This window comes from Furipterus horrens, unplaced genomic scaffold (genome assembly GCF_987537825.1).
Source record: "Furipterus horrens unplaced genomic scaffold, mFurHor1.1.pri manual_scaffold_10, whole genome shotgun sequence".
In the NCBI taxonomy this organism is placed as follows: Eukaryota; Metazoa; Chordata; class Mammalia; order Chiroptera; family Furipteridae; genus Furipterus; species Furipterus horrens.
In genome coordinates, this window is record NW_028327180.1 from 23,383,352 (window position 1) to 23,402,742 (window position 19,391).

A 19,391-nucleotide genomic window follows, 5' to 3' on the forward strand; every position below is an offset into this window, starting at 1 on the left:
GGAGCCATGGGAAAATATAGGATCACATTTGCATATTCTCTGTTTAGACTTACATGAGTTCTCCAAATTCATACCTTTTTTTTATGCTTTTCTTATACTTATGTTTGATTATTATAATTGATATATATGAGTTTTACTACACATTTATTTCTTCCTCAATGCAGTTTACACTTAAAGCTCATGCTTATTCTTAAAGTTCTTGCCAAGGCACAGGTATTGGCCTGGGTGGCTCTCCTTTTCTCTGGGCTAAAGCTCAATTAATTTTTTATGCTTTACATGAAGGTATCAAGGAACACTACAGATCACAGCAATCTCTTCTACCTGAGACACCCTGCATTACTAAATTTTTTTTTCATTAAAAGTAATTAATTTGATTTTACTACCACTTTTCTTTTAGGCTTTTAATATAGAGAGAGCTTTGTTATTAGATATCCAAAGAACAAGGGTCATAGTTTAGAAATTCTTTGCTTTCTCTGTAGGCTTAGTTTTGTATTTTGCAAATAAAAAGTAGTAAATAAATCTTTATTAATCTATTTTGTTTGTTGAACTGAAAACTTTTTTAACATTCGAAAGTAAATAATCAACTAAATGGTATGTGGCCTGGTGAAATCTGGTCACTCTACATGTATCCATGGTATTTGTGTCTCAAGATATACTACCCTCATAGTGATTAAACCAGCACTTGGACTAATCTCACAGCAGGTTAGATGATTGATTCTAGGGGCAAAAGCAAAGACATAGTTCCAAGCCACAGAGCCTTTTTGAAATCTGAGGTGTCAGACAATTCCAAAAAGTTGTGTGTGAAATGCAAAAGAACAACTGTTTCAAAATAGACCAAGGAGGTTAGGGAGTAGAGGTACTGAGCAAAAAGGGGAAAGGACTTGTGAACATGGACAATGGTGTGACGATTATGGGGACTGGGGTATAAGGGGACTAAATGATAATGGAAAAATACAATAAAAATATTTTCTTAATGGACCAAGGAAACATCCTAGTCTTGCTTCAACTTTCTCTGAATAGCAGGGCTGCCACTCATGTAGATAAATAATTATAGATGAGAGTCAGGAAGAAAGATGTGGTCCACCAAATAGCATTTTCCCCTCAAAAACCTACATCTTCCAACATACTTATTGAGCATACATTAAGTTCAAAAATGTTTTAGTTGAGATTGTTAGGCAAGCATATTTCTAAACATTTTGTGCCTGTAGATACTCCATGCTGATCAAGTACTAGAAGATGTTGTTAAGTATTACGAATCATGATATGATTATGATGACAGACAAGATCAGTATGGATTGGAAGACTCTGATTATTTTATTGCTAGTAAAGTGGCCAGAGAATCTCTTTTTTGCTTTTGGCTCCACATTTCCTGATAATACAAATTAGTTTAACTACACTTTTCCAGAGGGTATGAATAGGTTTGTTATACACTGGCATCTATAATAGTTACTTGGGAGTATTGTTCATGGCAAAATGCAGATGATTTTGTCTGTCATGTGGCATAAGGATTAACAATAGAAAATGAATCATTTGTGACTATTAGTGGTGCCCTATCACTATTACTAGATAATTTATACTATTAAATCTTGAGTTTCCACCAACTCACTTTTTCGATTTGAGACCACTGATTCAAAAAAAAAAAAAAAAAGAAAGAAAGAAACAAAACAACAACAAAAAAGCAAGTAATATGAAAGCAATACATCCAATGACAGTAACACCCCCACAATGAAATAGTCATCTTCCCAATAAACTCTAAGTCAAAATGTCTTTAAAATAATATAAAAAGATTTCTTAAAAAGTAGCTGGGAAATTTTGTGGATAGCATTGTATTACTCAGTAATTATCATATATTAGAATTGTTAATATTACTTTTGAAAGTGAATCTTTTAAAGTAACACCACTATATCAAAGAAACGATAAATTGTTTATGGAAAGTCAGTGTTTTAGAAGGAAGGAAATACATTATTTAATCAACTGATGTATTTCAGCACATATTTTAAGTTATAGTGTAGCAAAATAATATGGTAAATAGTAGTGCCATCTATTGATAAAACTGAAAACTACAGTTTCCTGTAAAATAGGAAAACTAAGACTTTCACATTTATAGGAATGTATTTCCAAAATACTAATAATTCCTCATTTTCTAATTATTATTAAGTCACATTAAATACCAGAACAATACTAAAATATGCATGTATATATGCATAATTATATGTCTATGTATATATGATTAATAATTGATACTTCTGATGGTAAATACCAGTTATTGTTTTAAGTTTAGTTAGGCTGTCATCCATTTGAATAATAATAAATGTAATCACTGAAGAAATTAAATGTAATTTTAAATACTTTCTGCTAAAATAATAAACAATAAATACCTATATGGCAGAAGATGGATCATAGTCTCATTTTAACTTATATTTTAATATGTATAAAACATTTTAACATGTAAAATTTTACAGTTACCTTTTAGCACTATGACAATTTTAATATTTCTTATTTTATTTTAATTTTGGTTCTATTATATGTTATAATAGACTACTATTTGAAAACTCTGAAATTGTATTGGTTAATTTCAATACTTTTAAACTATATCTTTGTTCACTAGACTCTACACATAAGTGAAACCATACTTGAAACCTATATAATTTTATTAACCAATATCACTCCAATAAATTCAACAAAATTTTAAAAATATGCCTTTAATTTTTCCAAATTTGCTTACAATACACCTGGCTAGAAGAATCTTTGTTCTGTCTGGTCAAATTGTCAGACTGATATTGAATAGTTTATGAGAGTAAAGTATTAAAGATATATAATACATTAGGGGCAGGAACAGAAAGGAGCAGAAACAGTAGTGATATCCACTGATCTCTAGGGTATGGTCAAATTATATGTTGCAGGTGACACATGCCAGAGCATTAACAGGTGCAGCAAACGAAGCAATGTGACTGACAAGAGAAGAGACTATGAAAACAAGCACAACCTTAATGGGACAAAACTAAATGGAGGCTGAGGTGAAATCAGGGCCAGCTTTGGCATGTTATGATGGTCATTATTGAAACACAAAGCTGATGTTAAGCTCTCATTCATTAATTTACTAATATGTATGTAATTTATCTGTTTTATGACTAGAGGTTGAGATCTATTATGTGCTCTTCTGGACGCTAAGGATCCAATAGTAAAAAAAAATCATAGTTATATTCTTTGAAGAGCCTACTGTCATTCTTGATGGTAGCCCAACCTCCTATATATTGAATACGAGCTGCCATTTTCTCAAAAAGCTTTGCTGCCATTGGTTTGATTATATAATAAATAGAGAAATTTATGATGGGAAAATATTAATGGGACTGTGAGGCTACAAAAATCAAGAAGATTGTGTGGAACTGGCATAGGATAGGCATGTAGATCAATGGAACAGGATTGAGAGAATTGGAGAAGGGAAAATGAATGTTAGGTGGGAAATGGCAAGGGAAAATGCAAACCTGTGAGCATGAACTGGAACCGATGAGACTGGGCTAGGACCCATGTCAATTCTCACTGTATCCAAACGTGATGAGGTCAGTGTCCTGAAGTTCTAGCTGTCTTCATACAGAACCAAATGCACAGTGACAAAGCCAAAGGAAGTTAGAACACTCGCAGGCCCATTTGCCACCCCACACCAACCTCATGATTCCCAGATAACATATATGGACTTACAAGATCACATAGTGACTCTGTCCCAATACTCAAAAATGGCTTTACTTCTGCCCAGCCTGGTGTGGCTCAGTTGGTCACTACCACTAGGGAAAAACAAACAAACAAACAAATAAATAAGCACTCCTGTCTAGTCAGGACACACATTAGCAGTGAGACATCTGAAGAAAGGTCACAGGGAACCATAACTGTTAGGATGCTGGAGTATTCCAGGAACAAGGGATTATCAGAGAATGCCATAATGGCATTTTGATGGTTCAAATCAGATGACTTATTTCCTTTGAACTGTTCAGGGTGGATTTTTCTCCACTACTAAAATAAATAATGTGCTTTTGAATTAACATTTTTATTAAATTTTATTTTGAGATTACTAGATTTTTATATAGTTTCAATAAACTATGGAAAGAGATCATTTTAACCTTTACCCCTTTTTCTGTCATTGGTAACATCTTCCAAAACTAAAGTACAAATGAAGAACCAGGGTACTGAAATTTACAATCAAGATACAGAAGAGGTCCATTACTACAAGGATCCCTAATGTTTTACACTCACTTCTCTCCTATTCCTACTCCCTTATTAACCCTTAGCAACCACTAATATGTTCCCCCTTTTTATAACTTTTAAGACAACATAAATGCATAGTATCCTTTTGGAATTGGCTTTTTTTTTCACTCAGTACAATTGTCTGGAGATTTCATCCATTTTGTTGTGCAAATAAATAGTTTGTTTTTATTTATTGCTAAATCATAGTTCATGGTGTGGATATATTAGTGTTTGCTTAACCATTTACCTGTGGAAGGACATCTAGGCTGATTCCAGTTGCTGTCTGTTACAAAGAAAGCTGTAAAAAAATATTCATATAGAGGTTTTTATGTGAATTTAAATTTTCATTTCTCTGGAATACACTGGGAATTTAATTGCTAAGTCATATTTTAATTGGATGTTTAGTTTTCTAAAACTGACAGAGTGCCTGTACTATTATACATTATCACTAGGAACGATGAGTGATTTAATTTCTTTTCATACTTGCCAGCATTTGGCATTATCTCTATTTTCATTTTAGCCATTCTGATAGTTGTGTGTGATATCTTATAATATTAGTTTGCATTTACTTAATGGCTGATGCTATCAAATATATTTGCAGGTGAATATTTACCATATTTGATCACAATGAGAGTAGCTTTAAAAAATCTTACAATAGTCAGATATTGAAACATATCCAATAAAATTCATCTATCATTCTTAAACATTCTAAATTAGATATTCAAGCTATAACATATAGTACTCACTTAAAAAATGCTAACCAATATCTTAATGGATATTTCCTTTAAAATTAAAACATGACAGGGATTCATCTATCATCCTTCTTCACTATTTTTTTAAATATTTTTGGAGTTTTAAAATATAAATATTACAAAATATTTTTAAATAGATAGAAAATTTGGAAAAATAATGGTTTAGCTTACCAATTGTTAAAACATTATAAAGCTCTTATAGTTAAAGTAGTGTGGTATTGGCACAAATATAGAAAACTAGACCAATGGGAGAGAATTAAAAGTCAACTACAACAGAAAGCAGAGAAAAGGCTACAATCCAGTTCTGAGTTTTGACCTTATACAGGTGATTATGAAATAATGAAACTAGTTGAAATGCTATACAACAAAGTACTCTAAAATTTACTGACTTAAAAATAACAATAATTTTATTGCATCTCATGACTTTGTGAGTCAGGATTTCAAGCAAGTCTTAGCTGGACCCTACTTTTGCTCTACATGGCTTCGACAGAACAATATGTAGTAGCTGATAGGGATATAATCTCAAACCATTGTGGAAATTGCGTGAAACAACTGGGTAGTCATTGGGAAGAGATACCTCACATCATACTAAATAAAATTATAGTGATTCAGAAATATGAAAAAATAAAACTAATAAAGCTAATGTTCTTATCCCAAGAAAATGATTGTAACTGTGCATGGTGATGGATATTAAGTGGATCAACTGTCGTGATAATTTCACAATATCCACAAACATCAAATCATTATGTTGTATATCTGAAACTCATATAATGTCATATGTCAATTATATCTCAATAAAATTGAAACTTTAAAGTAAAAATACATATGTATGTATTACAAAATAGACAATATTTATATGTATTTGCAGATGATATGATGGCAAACCTCTGAAACCAAAAGTATTTTAACTAAAAGAAAATCAGGGCTCATGGAAATTTACCTATTTATGAATATCTAAATTTTTATTAACAATAACAAAAAAAGTTCAAAATAAAAGCAGAAAAATTCTAAATTAAGAAATCCATAAAATGTTATTAAAAGGCTTAAAAATAATGTGAATAAGTGGAAAAACATATGACGTCTTTAGACTGGGACATATCCTATGTTAAAATAATGGCATACTTTCTTTAATTATAAGTTTAAGGCAATGTCAGCCAAAATTTTAAAAAAATTGTTTTTCCTTTCTTTCTTTTTTTTCTTTCTTCTTCCTTTTTCCCTACATCTTTTCTTTTTCCAGCTGCCTTTCTTCCAATAAAATAATAATTACGGAAAAAATTACAGAAAACTCTGATAAAATAAACACTAGTTTGAATGAACTAATTGTAAAGCATATTATGATTTATTTTAAGGCTATATTAACCAAAGGATATGGTATAGAGTAATGGGGTAAATAGAATTGAAACCAGAAACAGATGTAATTGGTACATATGTAAGATCATTTTAAGAATGAAAGTATATATGTGTATATATGATATATAAAATGAAAATAAACAAAATTTATGTTGAAAAATGTACATAGTGATTGGAAAATTGTTATATATAGTGTATGATGGAGAAAGAACATCAAATTATGGGGAATATATTGCTTTATTCTTGGGTAATGTATAAAAATAATCAAGACTACTGAAAGAAAATTGTTTTTACAGACCTTACATAAAAATTTAAAAATGAAATGGGAAACTGGATGGTAAAATGGATTGTAATCTAATGTTAAAAATAATCATATTAAAAGGAAAAATAAATTAAATGTTAAAACTATTATTTAGGATAATATTTATACAACTTGTGGATGGTGGTGTATTCTTTAATGAGACAGCAAATCCAGTAGTACTAAAATAGATGTTTGATCGGTTGCATTAAATAAAAATATTCTGTATTGTAATTATTCAAAATAATTGAATGACAAAATATTTACAGCACAAGTAAGGAATAAAATATCATTGTACATTTTTAGTTGAATAAGCATCCATATTTATTAACAAGAAAAATAATTGATAAAGATTATAAACAGACCATTCATGGAAGAAATCGAAATGACTAATGAGTGCATAAAAACATACACATGTAGCAATCAATGAAATTTAATTTATATAAAATGAGAAATCTTTTGCCAAAATAAAATGTTTAGTAACATCTACCCCAGATGAGTTTGTGGAAAAATCGACCTCATATATTGGTTAGTTTTGGGTGAAGGGGTTCCTATGAAATGTTAGCATAGTCTCTAGTCCAGAGATTTAGAAAAACAACATCCTGTGTATTATTACCTTGAATGTTTTTGTTATGTTTTCCTTTGTGTTTCAGAGAGCGTTTTTGAAAACGATATCTTTTGAGACTTCACAATCGGGGATTAAAAGAGCCACAAACTCTAGGAATCTGCAGAACAGATCTAGCGAGGTTAATTAAACCAGAATGAACTGCTGTCCCTTTCAAAAGAGCTTAAAAAGTTGTGAATTTTTACAATACCACGAGATAAAGAGGAAGACCAAATAAAAGCATCACAAAAGTTTAGGACCATAAGGATGTTGGTGTTAATTTATATTTTGCCTCCAACATTTGTTGCAGCCTCTACATTTTTATGAAGGCCGCATAATGTGATCAGAGTTCTGTAATATTGACAAGAGGCACTGTGAAAGTCATGAATATAAAAAGACTGCTTTGGGACAAAGTTAAAGAGAAATGGATGGCTTTAATAATGTCAGAGACAAAAGGCATTGGACAAGCTCAGGAGCATTTAAAATATTTATTAAACCCAGTTTGTAATTTTTCATAGGAAAGTGCTTAAATGACAAAGGAATCATAATACAAACAGAGCAATCCAGATGCTGCTGTGAGTCAGTACTACTTCAGACACATTTATATTCTTACCCTCAAGCTTTAGCAGAACCTTTTCTCACCGCTGCAGCTGTGTGGGTAATTTATGGTAGAGCAGTGACAGGATCCTTCAAAAGAATACAAGATAATGGCATCCATGAAAGGAAGAAGACGAACAAACAGTGTTCAGTTGTTTACATACCTGTGACCTGATGATTCACCTTTAATTCATTTTTGTTTTCAGTTAGAGTGAAGTCATTGTGTTAGGTCAGTGATCTCTGTCTTCTGACTCTAAAATCCAGCTCTTAAAGAGCCCAGATTATGCTGTTTTCATACTTTCTGGCAGTAGTGCAGAAATGTCTAAAGAAAGATTACAGAATGAAAGTTGAAGGAGGGAAAAAAAAATGGGGTTTGATATTATAGAGATCTTTTTTTTTCCTTTAGATCCTTTCAAACATTTAAGTAGAAGATTATGGATTGAAAGCATTATATTAGTTCCATTCAAATGCTGAGAAAAAGCACTGATTTATTATAGTACAATTAAATTATTATAGACTTTAAAGAAATATATCTATCAAGCTTCATCCAGTTTTATAGCTATTATTATTATTAAATACTTCTTGGTTTTGAATAGAGAAATATTTACAACTGATTCCATATAAAACCAAAGGTTGGAGAAAGAAAGATCTAAGCTTCTTTCTTTAGCTTATCTACCTTTTTGGTTTCTCAATTTAATATTTTTGAATCAGAACCGCATTTCTATTTCTAATCTCTTAACTAGTTAAAGAGCATTAGCCTTATGTCTGTATTCTGGGAGCAACTGGTCCTCCATGTACAGTATCTAATTATTTACAGTTTATGCTCTACAAACGGTTAGGCAAGATAAATTAAATGCAATTGTATTATGTTAGTTTATTTTCTCACATGATATATTGTTTAGTTTGACTGAGCGATAGAAAACAAGTAGTTCTGCTTCCTTGAGAAGTGGCATCTGTTTGAAGTGAATTATTAATACCTCGCCAAAATATTGGAAATGCACTAATAATGTTTTAGCCTTTACATTTTTAATTACAACTTTTCAAATATCTCAAAAATACCTTACATATTACTGCTAAAAGCTTAATTCAGAAGTTATATTAGATTCTAAGTATATACTTCTGTGGGGTCATTTATTTTATAATCAGTGCCATATATGACAATGTAGGCCAAGAATACATTTTTTCCAATTTTCCATCTGGCTAATTTCAAAACCTGAACTGAACAGTCACACAACAGGTTAATGCCTAAAAGAGAGCATATGAGACAGAAAGAAAGTCACCTAGCACAATGTGCTACATGCAGAAGTTGCTCAATAAATATTTGTAAATTATCTTAAAACAAATCAGATTTTATACTTTTCTTAAATTTTATTCATGTATTTATATCTTCCAATATTTCTTCTCTCTTAACTGACAGCAACTTCCTTGATCATATTTTATAGACTAAAATGGAATAATATGTAATATCAACCTCTTCAGGGGAAAGGCTAAGGGAGTAAACCCCGACAGAAAATCCGGAGCCGGAGTCCCTAAGGCGGTTTGACGTTGTAGTCAACACCGGCAACTCCTGCGGCGCACCTGAACCCAAGCTGTATTGACTCCGTCTTTCCCTTGGATCCTTCAGCTGCGAAGAGAGGTGGGGTCTGCTGCATGGGCAACAGCAGACCCTCCATATCACCCTGCCCAGGCTCTGTAGCTTCAGCTTCACTGGAGAGGACACTCCAGCGTCATCGCAAGATGTCGATTCAACACGGGAGGAGACAGATACCGTGTCACTCCCGAGTCGGACTGCACAACCATTCTTGGCGGTGCAGATAGACTCTTAAGAAGCTACACCATCGTCTCTCGAGATGGACGGCTGCCGACGAAATGGTTGTTTATAAACACACATGATATATTACATGATATTAATATTACTTGACCTTACTTGATAATATTTTATTAAATAAAACCAACAAGTTTAAAATGCTCCCTGAGTCAATTTAGTGACATTGAATATCATTAGGAAGTTTTCAGAGTACATAGATACTTATTTTTAAATATCACCCGCTGCTCACAATATTAGGAGCTTTATTTAAAATTTTTCATGACACTGCACACAAACTGGATTCTAAATCCAATTTGAAAACCCTTTGGTGTTCTTCATGAGTTTCTCTTTCTATGCACTGCCAACAGGAAGGAAAGACAAGTTTCATAGAGTGCACTTCCTAACTAAAAATGACTGTAACAAATGGCTTGAAATGTTCTCTGGGGTATTATTGACTTTTTAATTCAGGCTGCCATCAATCCTCATTTATATTTCATAATGTGTATCCCGGGGAAAATAACCTGCTTTTAAATGTGTAGCTTATCACTGAGGTTAAATAGTTGTTATGCCAATTACTTATTCTTCAATTCTATGTGTTTGAGAGATTTTTCAGGTAATCATTTGATACCAATATACTAAATAAGAAGCATGTTACATGAAATTATTTTTATTTAAAATTATATTTTTATTTGGGTATAAAAATTCAATATGTTAAAATTATTGATCACTGTTTTCAGTTCATGCACAAATACATCAATAAAGTAGAAACAGCTAGCAATGCCAGAAGAAATTGAACTTTTATTTGAAAAGTTGTCCTTTGGGGAGTATCAGTGATAGTATGAGTGACTAATGCAATATCTATGTCTTCTAATATGAATGATGTAGAATCCATCATTATCATTGAGTTGATTGATGTGCTTCCTTCAAATTAATTTTCAAATATATTTAGGCTGTCTCAATTTTTTGCTGTTCCACAAATGTTGCAAGATGCATTGATCTTTCCCTCAGCTATAAGTTCTATGGCAAGATACACTTGCTTTTATTAAATGTCTTTTTAAAATGCTCATCTCCTAACTCTCATGGTGTTAGGAGATTAGAAATTAAGTCTGAGCATTTGAAGGAGCCTCTTTATTCCAGATCTTATAATAAATGTGGTTTTGCTGGAAGTACTTTAACAAATCTCTTTTAAAAGTTACATATTTGTCCTTCCTATATAGCACGTTGCTAGAAACACAGCTCTGTGCTAGATAGCTTAAATGAGCCTAAACATATGCTCTATTGTCACCAGGAAGACAGGTACAGATATATTGTCAGAACTATTTTTGAAAATGTCTTTGATATTTCAAAATAAACTATTAAATAGTCATCAAGGGGAGAAATAAGATCTTGGTTTTACTCTCCATCATTGTTGTGGGTATTTGTTAGTGTGTGTATATTTAATGAGGGGGAAGGACATAGCAGAATTCTGATGCTCAGAGCTTTGGAAATTTAGTTTTTTTTCTGCCCCTGAAACTGGCATAAGCAATATACAAGAAAAAGTCCCTTCTGCAGACTCAAAGGATTATTGGGGCTTTCTGAGGATCCCTCTCTTCCCCTTTGTCTTTGTGTTATAGTTGACATGAGTCTAATTTAGGATCTCTAGTTTATAGCCAAAAGAGGGAACCAAGAGGCCAGTGGGGTGATAATCATACTGTAGTCCTGACTTTAACCAATGTGTTGGTTTGCATTGCTTTTATAATTTCAGTAAATTTAGAAGGCCAACACTTATTCATCAGTCAGTCAGATTTGTATATAAAATGGCTCCAGCATTCACTTGAAAGGAAAGTCATAAAATTAACTTTTGGCCGGATAGGCGACCCTAAAGAGAGTCTCAGATAAGTTCGAATTCTGTCACCTTTGACTTGTCCTCTGATGAGTAAAAATAAGAGATATAAGTCAGTTTCAAGTATATACATTAAGAAATGTGCATGATGGTCCAAGCAAAGAAGACTTCTGTCTATTGTCTTTTGCTAAGATCACTCCCACAGAATATTCTTCAACTGAAAACTGGAGTGTTTTTCCTTGTTCACTAAGTCATAGTCTTATTAAAGCAAATGAAGGGTACATAAATGTCCATGGTTATTCTAAAAAAAAATACTAAAATGTGAGTGTGAAGAAGAGATAGGTGTGATAAGCTCACTCACATGCCTATTTGCTGTTTGCTGGCTATTGGTGTGGGGCTTTCCTCTGTCACTTGATACATGAGTATCTCCATAAGATTGATTGAATATCTTTACAACATGGCAGCTGACTTCTCCAAGAGTAAGTGATCCAAGAAAGAGCTAGAAGGATGCTGCACTATGATGACCTAATATTGAATATCTTGAGCCATCACATTGCCATGTTCTATTTGTTAACAATGTATCATTAAATCCAGCCCACATGTAAAATGAGAATTTCTCATCTTATCTATCTTATAGATGATAGTTTGTACTGTCTTGAAGATGAGTATCAAAAGATTTGTACAAATACTTTAACACTACCAAAGAAATACAACCCCTCTGCTTTTGGTTTGCTAGAAAAGGTTATGTAAGATGGCTGTTATTTCTTCTTTACTTTGGGGAAAATTCTACAGGTTTTTTAAATAAAGTTTTTCTAATAATGTATTAAATTTCTTTAAATGTCATCAGATTACTAAAGCTCTGTAATACGTTTGAAAGTTGAGAGATAGGAGACCTGGAGTTTTTCTAGATTGTTTTGGCTTTTTGAGGCCCCTTGTATCTCCATATGAATCTGAGGATTATCACTTCCAATTCTGCAAAAATGCAGTTGGATTTTGATAGGGATCACATTGTATCTAGATATCAATTTTGGAGTATTGTCATCTTATCAATAATTCTTACCAATTCTTACTATCTTACCAGTTAATTCTTTCAACCCAGGTACACATGATGTCTTTTTTTAATATGTAATTTTATCATTCTTTGAAGACTTCCTTAATGATTGAGGCAAGATAAACTAAACTCAGCTTATATTTTATCTTAGCATACTCTCAGAATTGTCTTTAGCCAAAGATCTCCGATACATTTTAGAAGATAATAGTTTTTGGAAACTAAGATCTGTAAAAATATGCTACATCATTAAAATATATAATTTATGCTTTTCTTATACTGCCATTTTGTTATTTATTTTAGAAAATCAAATATGGATTATTAATTCACTTTCTTTTCCATTTCTTCTTTTAGTTCCTCCAGTAATTCGGGTGTATCCAGAGAGTCAGGCTAGAGAGCCTGGGGTAACTGCCAGTTTGAGGTGCCATGCAGAGGGCATCCCAAACCCTCAGCTGGCCTGGCTGAAGAATGGAATTGATATTACCCCAAAGCTTTCCAAACAACTCACTCTTCAAGGTGCTTTTTACTTGATCATGTAAAATTTTATACTAAAAATTTATATCACATTTTACATCATTTGGTGTAAAAAAGAATATGGATCTTGGTGTCAACAAAATGTCATGAATATGAAGAAAATGTGGTTGTATCTAGGACATTATATTTGAAATAGAGTCTTTTAATATTTTTAATAAATAATAGTCTTATAATGACTAATTATGTCATTATTTTGATGATAAATAGAATATTAAATTATATGTATATATATTTAAATACCTGTCCTTTGAATCATAGCAGATATACTGAACAGAATAATTGATCTTTTCATAAAGTCCAGTTCTGATGTGACTATTTAAGTGTTTAAATCATAGGTTAAAATATATATTATAGAATATTATAGAAGGTGTCAATAATATCAAAATTATTTAGTGAATGTTTTGAGTGTACTTTGCAAATGAAGGGAGAAAAAAATTAAAATGTTATTAAATGTTTTACATTTACATTGCTTTAAGTTATTAAATTACTGTATTCTAATATATAAAATATTCTACATGTTCTAATATTTTAATGTGTATACATAATTATTAATATTATACCAATTATAGTCACAGATATATGTTAACAAAAACAAACATACAGTACTCAACTTTATAATAATCTAAATAATGAAAAAGCATTTGTATATATGTTGATTATAGTAGTAGGAAAACATAAAAATTATAAGATAAGATAAGAACCTAAACAAATGCACAACAAACATCAGATTTTATAGTCTGACATAGCAGGAGCAGCCTTTCCCTTTGAGTTTAGTGACCTGTATGGAAATCATGCTGAGCCTCAGACCCATCATCTAAAAATTAAATATGTATTTGAGACATATTAAGAAATAGTATATGTGAAAGCACCTTGTATATTGCCAACATACAGTAAATGGTCAATTATATCTTGGTTTCTACACTGGGAAATGAAACTTATTATTCAGGGGTTAGCTTAAAATATTATTTTACAAGATTTAAAAGTTGGCTATCATTTCCTTAACCCTTTGGTTACACATTGACTATACCAATTTCCATATTACAATATTGTTTACTCTAGGTATATTTATGGCAAACAGCAAAATCTTGCAGACAAATAATGTGTTGTTACCTTCCTGTTCTTCTTACCTAATAATTCCAGATGTATAATATGGACCTCATAACAAATTCGATAAGTTGTAATCATATTATACTCACGTTATAGCTCAATTCATTTATTTATTAAAATGTTTTTTATGTGTATCCTTCTGTAAATTAACCATATTGATATTATTTAAACCTTTTGTGAAAGCTTAGGGCAAAGAAGATCCTGAATATTAAAAATAAATGTATAAGTGAAGTTATAATTTTCAATGTGAAATACTCCTTATATAATGTAGGTAATAGGGAATGAATATAAACTATTAAGTGAGTGCTTTGATATTGGCATTTGGCTCTCTAATAAAATGACAGCACAGTTTATGAAACACTTGAATGCTTTTGGAATATTTTGGCATGCCTGCAAAGCATGGAAGAAGGAAGGAAAATAGTTTAATTAGACAAGCTAAGAGAACTGTTTGACTGTGTAATCAGAAAGCACTGTACCAAAACTGAAATGGTAGTTTACAAGTTGCATCTGCCTTCTGTTTGCAGCAAACGGCAGTGAGGTTCATATAAGCAACGTACGCTATGAAGATACGGGAGCATACACTTGTATTGCAAAGAATGAAGCAGGAGTGGATGAAGACATCTCTTCTCTTTTTGTGGAAGATTCTGCTAGAAAAACCCGTATGTACCAAACATACACACACACTCACACACACACACAGTATGCAACTTTACAATCAAGCTTTTTTCAAAAAGCAAAAGAACCAGAAAACTTGGTGAAATTAATAAATGCATTAAAAAGAGTTGTTTACAGGAAAGATAGGAATCTTGAAATATTAAAAGTAGATTTAAGAATTAAAAAACAAGCTGAGAAAAATTTTAATCCAACACTAAAATTATTCTGTTTCTTCTGCAAGTGTGCATAAGATGTTTCAGGTACTGTCTTCTCATTTTCTCATAAAGGAATTTAAATGCCTTGCAAAATCCCTCTCCCAATGACTTGGGGAATTTAAGGTCTCAAAATATAGCTAAGGCACATCCTATATATTTAATAAGTTAATATATTTTTTTTCTGTCAGTTGCGTTGCAGCCAGTGGTGCAGTAGCTGTAAAGCAAGGTTTCCTTGCAGTGGGCACTGTGGCTACTGCCACCATGAGACCTAGACTGCCCTGGCACCAACTCCACTCTTCAGACTGTTCTTTGTTTAGGGATCAAAATTCTTTGTTATCACTCTATATGTCTTCTGGCTGGATCATGACATAATAATAAAAATGACTGTCCTCTGTTTAAGTATTACTTGGTGAGAGGGATGTGGATGGGGTCAATATGCTAAAGATGGATTTTTGGTTACAGCTGAGTTGCTCAGAACTCCAAGTACTATCATAGCATTTATTGAGTGAGCTCTCTATAGGCAAACCCACGGACACTTCTCTTGATCCACACCTGCCATAGTATGGCTGTTTGGAAACTGGGTTTGAATGGACAGTGGACCTTTGAACAACATGGGGTTTAGGGACGCTGACCCTTTGCATACTTGAAAACCTGCATATAACTTTTGAATTTTCCAAAACTTAACTACAATGTAAACAATTTACACACTTTTTGTGTATTATATACTGTATTCTTACAATAAAAAAACTAGATTAAAGAAAATGTTGTAAAGAAAGTCAAAAGGCAGCAACAGTACATTTACAGTATTTATTGAAAAAAATTCACCTATAAATTGACTCTGCAGTTCAAACCTGTGTTGTTTAAGGGTCAACTGTACTTGAATTATCTTCTCTTTGCTCCGCTGATTGGTTATATCTGTTTACACCTAATCTGAGTTATTTACAACATTAAAAGACCTTGTCATAATTCCCTTAATTAAGCAATCATTATAAACTAGCATGGGAATTTGAGGAAAATTGCAAAAGAATATATAATATAATTTTACTCATATGTTTAGTCTTATGATGTGTTAGTTTAATTATAAACAGTTTTCTAAATTATGTTTTCACTTTATTTTACTATCACTTTAAACTCTTAGAGGTCAAAATAACACGTTTTAAATTAGTTTTGAGATTATATGTTAGTAACATGCTGTTAAAATCAGAATTAACATTTTTATAAGATATAGTGGTGCAGGACTTACTACAGTTATACAAAACCTTCAAAGTTGTCTTACAAGAAACAATACAAGTAAAAGACTAGGAGAGATTTACCCTAAGTCTAGACATAAAATATTTGTGGGTGTTGCTTCTGCATTTAAATTATGTGACATTTTCTAGGATAACAAATGAAAACAAGTAAATTTAATTTATTAAATTTAATTTAATAAATTTATCATTTTATTATTAATTACATCTGTTATTTAAATTATTTATTATTAAAGATATGATTTTATTATTTAATAAATTTATTAATTTATCAATAAATTTAATTTCATTAAATTTATTTATGTATGTATTTTGGTAAGAATGCAACATAAGTTCTACTCTCTTAATAACTTTTAAGTGCACAAAACTGTGTTGGTAACTATAGGCACTAAGTTACACAGAAGCTCACCAGAACTTGTTCCTCTCGTATAACTGTAACTCTATACTCATTGAGCCGCTCTCCATTTCTCCCTTCTCCACATCCCCTGCCAACCAACATTCTATTTTCCATTTTTATAATTTTGACTCTCTTAGATACCTCCTATAAATACAGTTATATAGTATCTGTCCTTCTGTGACTGGCTTGTTTCAGTTATCATGATGTCTGCCAGGTCCATTTATGTTGTCACAAATGCACTTTTTAAGGCTGAACAACATTCCATTATATGAACGCACAACATTTTCTTCGTTCATTCGTTTTTTGATAGATATTGGAGTTGTTTCCATGTGTTGGTTATTGTGACTATTGCTGCAAGGAACACGTGAATGCAGGTATCTCTTTGATTCTTAATTCAGTATTTTTGGATATATACCTAGAAGCGGCATTGCTGGAACATGTTACAGTTTTAGGTTTTAATTTTTTGAGGAACTTTCATAAAGTTGTTCATAGTGGCTCCACCATTTTATATTCCCACCAACAGAGTGCAAAGGTTCCAATTTCTCTACAACCAGGCCATGACTTTTATCTTTTGTTATTTTGACAATAACCATCCTAAAATGTATGAGATGATATCTCATTGTGATTTTGATTTTTCATCCATGGTGATTAGTGATGTAGAATACCTTTTTATATACCTGTTGGCCCTTTGTATATCTTCTTCGGAGAAATGTCTATTAATTTTTGTCTAAGAGACAAGAAAAAAAGCAATTCCATTTATAATAACATCAAGCAAATAAAATATTTAGAAATAATCTTAACCAAGGGAGTAAAAGACTTGTACACCGAAAAAAAAAAAAATATATATATATATATAATACATTGATGAATTAACTGAAGACATAAAAAATAGACATTCCAAGTTTAGGGGTTAGAATAATTAATATTGTTAAAATGCCCATAATACCCAAAACAATCTATGGTTCAATGCTATTTCCATAGAAATACCAATGACATATTTTTATAGAAATAGAAAGTCTTAAGATTCACATGGAACCACAAAAGATCCAAAGTGATCTTGAGAAAAAAGAACAAAGCTAGAGGCAACACAATTTCTGATTTCAAAATGTATTACAGTGCTATAGCAATTAAAACAGAATGGTACTGGCATAAAACAGACATATGGACCAATGGAACAGAATAGAGAGCCCAGAAATAAACCCACAAATATACAGACAACTGATCTTTGTCAAGGAGGCCAAAATACACACTGGAGAAAAGAAAGTTTTTCAAGAAATGCTGCCAGCAAACTGAATATCCACATGTATTATAAAAGCATGAAATTAGATCCCTGTCTTATACCATACACACACACACACAAAAAAATAATAGCATAATACCTTAATCTATAATACTCCTATAAGAAATATATGCGAAAAGCTTCATGACATTGGTCTTGACAATGAAATTAGTAAATTTTATTTGTAACCTAGACACCTCAAGCATTACAAATTCTTGTTTATATTCTCCTTTTTTATAGGCATGCAAATACAGTTTCTTTTAGATAACAAATTTACCTCTCATTTAAATGAAGACCTTTAATTTTTAATTTTTTCCCCACAAATTCACTACACTGGTTATTAAGAATTGTTTATCTGAAAGTGCCCAAGTTTTAGAAATTTACACGCATATCTAAAGTGAAGATAATACCTAAAATAATCCAACTGAGTAGAATATTAGTAGCTACAGAAGAGAATAAACTGAAAATGTAAGAATATCTACGCAGTAGAAGACAGTTTCCCTTGGGGTGTTTCCTAATACTCAGTAAACTGTCAGAGTTCTATATAGCAAAAACAAAACCAAAGTCAGGTGGAGAGCACATTAGGGAAAGTTACAGCCTTTGTAACTTACACCTTAAGGACTGCTCTGAGTTCCCATCTAGCAAGACCAATATTAATTATACAAGGCAGGTACATATTTTGACATGTATTTTTTAACCAAAGAAAACAGGCACAGACCCATCAATGATGACTTTACTCTTATTTGTACATATTAAAAATGTATTGACTCGTCCCTGTTCACCACAAATAATTTCAGAGGCCTTTTTCATTGTAATAGCAATGGGATACAATGTATATCCATAAAAGCAGGGGTATAATAGAAGAGCATGAACTTTGGAGCAAAACCTGAGTTAGAATTATTTTTCTACCACATAATAGTACTGTGGTTTGGGGCTATTACAAAACCTTTCTGGGCTTTAATTTCCTTATCTGTAATACAGAATAAATTTTAACTCACTAAGGGATTTCTGTGCAGGTATTATAAAGCACTCACCATAGCGTGAGACGTAAAGTAGCTCTTCTTCTATTCATGCTTATTTTCTGAAAATAATTACTTATTTCTTGCTAGAGACATTGACAAAAATAATTTTTAAAAGCCTGGAGGATCAAGTGTTTGTTAGAAATAAAAGAGTTTTGAACATGAATACATGAATTATACATATAGATAGAAATAGAGACTGATGTCGAGTTAAATGAAGAGATAAATGATTGAGATATTAGATAGATTTGAGGATATGAGCATCTCTGTTATTATATATCAAAATATAAAATATCATGTCTTTTCACATTAAAAAAATTGACTCAGCTGATTAGAATATAGTATACATTTTTAAAATGTAGCTATTATGATAATTTAAATAAAGGACAAAAATTTTTGTCAAAGTCTGGTTTTGTCATAGA

At 31.6% G+C, this 19,391-nt stretch overlaps 1 protein-coding gene across 1 annotated transcript in view; it reads left to right on the top strand.

Annotated features, from left to right (window-relative positions):
- FSTL5 (follistatin like 5) overlaps positions 1 to 19,391 on the top strand; it is a 494,569-nt gene that overhangs the window by 376,614 nt on the left and 98,564 nt on the right. Inside the window, exons 8-9 of the mRNA XM_090288197.1 lie at positions 12,872 to 13,033; positions 14,683 to 14,817. Coding sequence (XP_090144323.1) covers positions 12,872 to 13,033; positions 14,683 to 14,817 — 297 coding nt within the window. The remainder of the gene's footprint in view (positions 1 to 12,871; positions 13,034 to 14,682; positions 14,818 to 19,391) is intronic.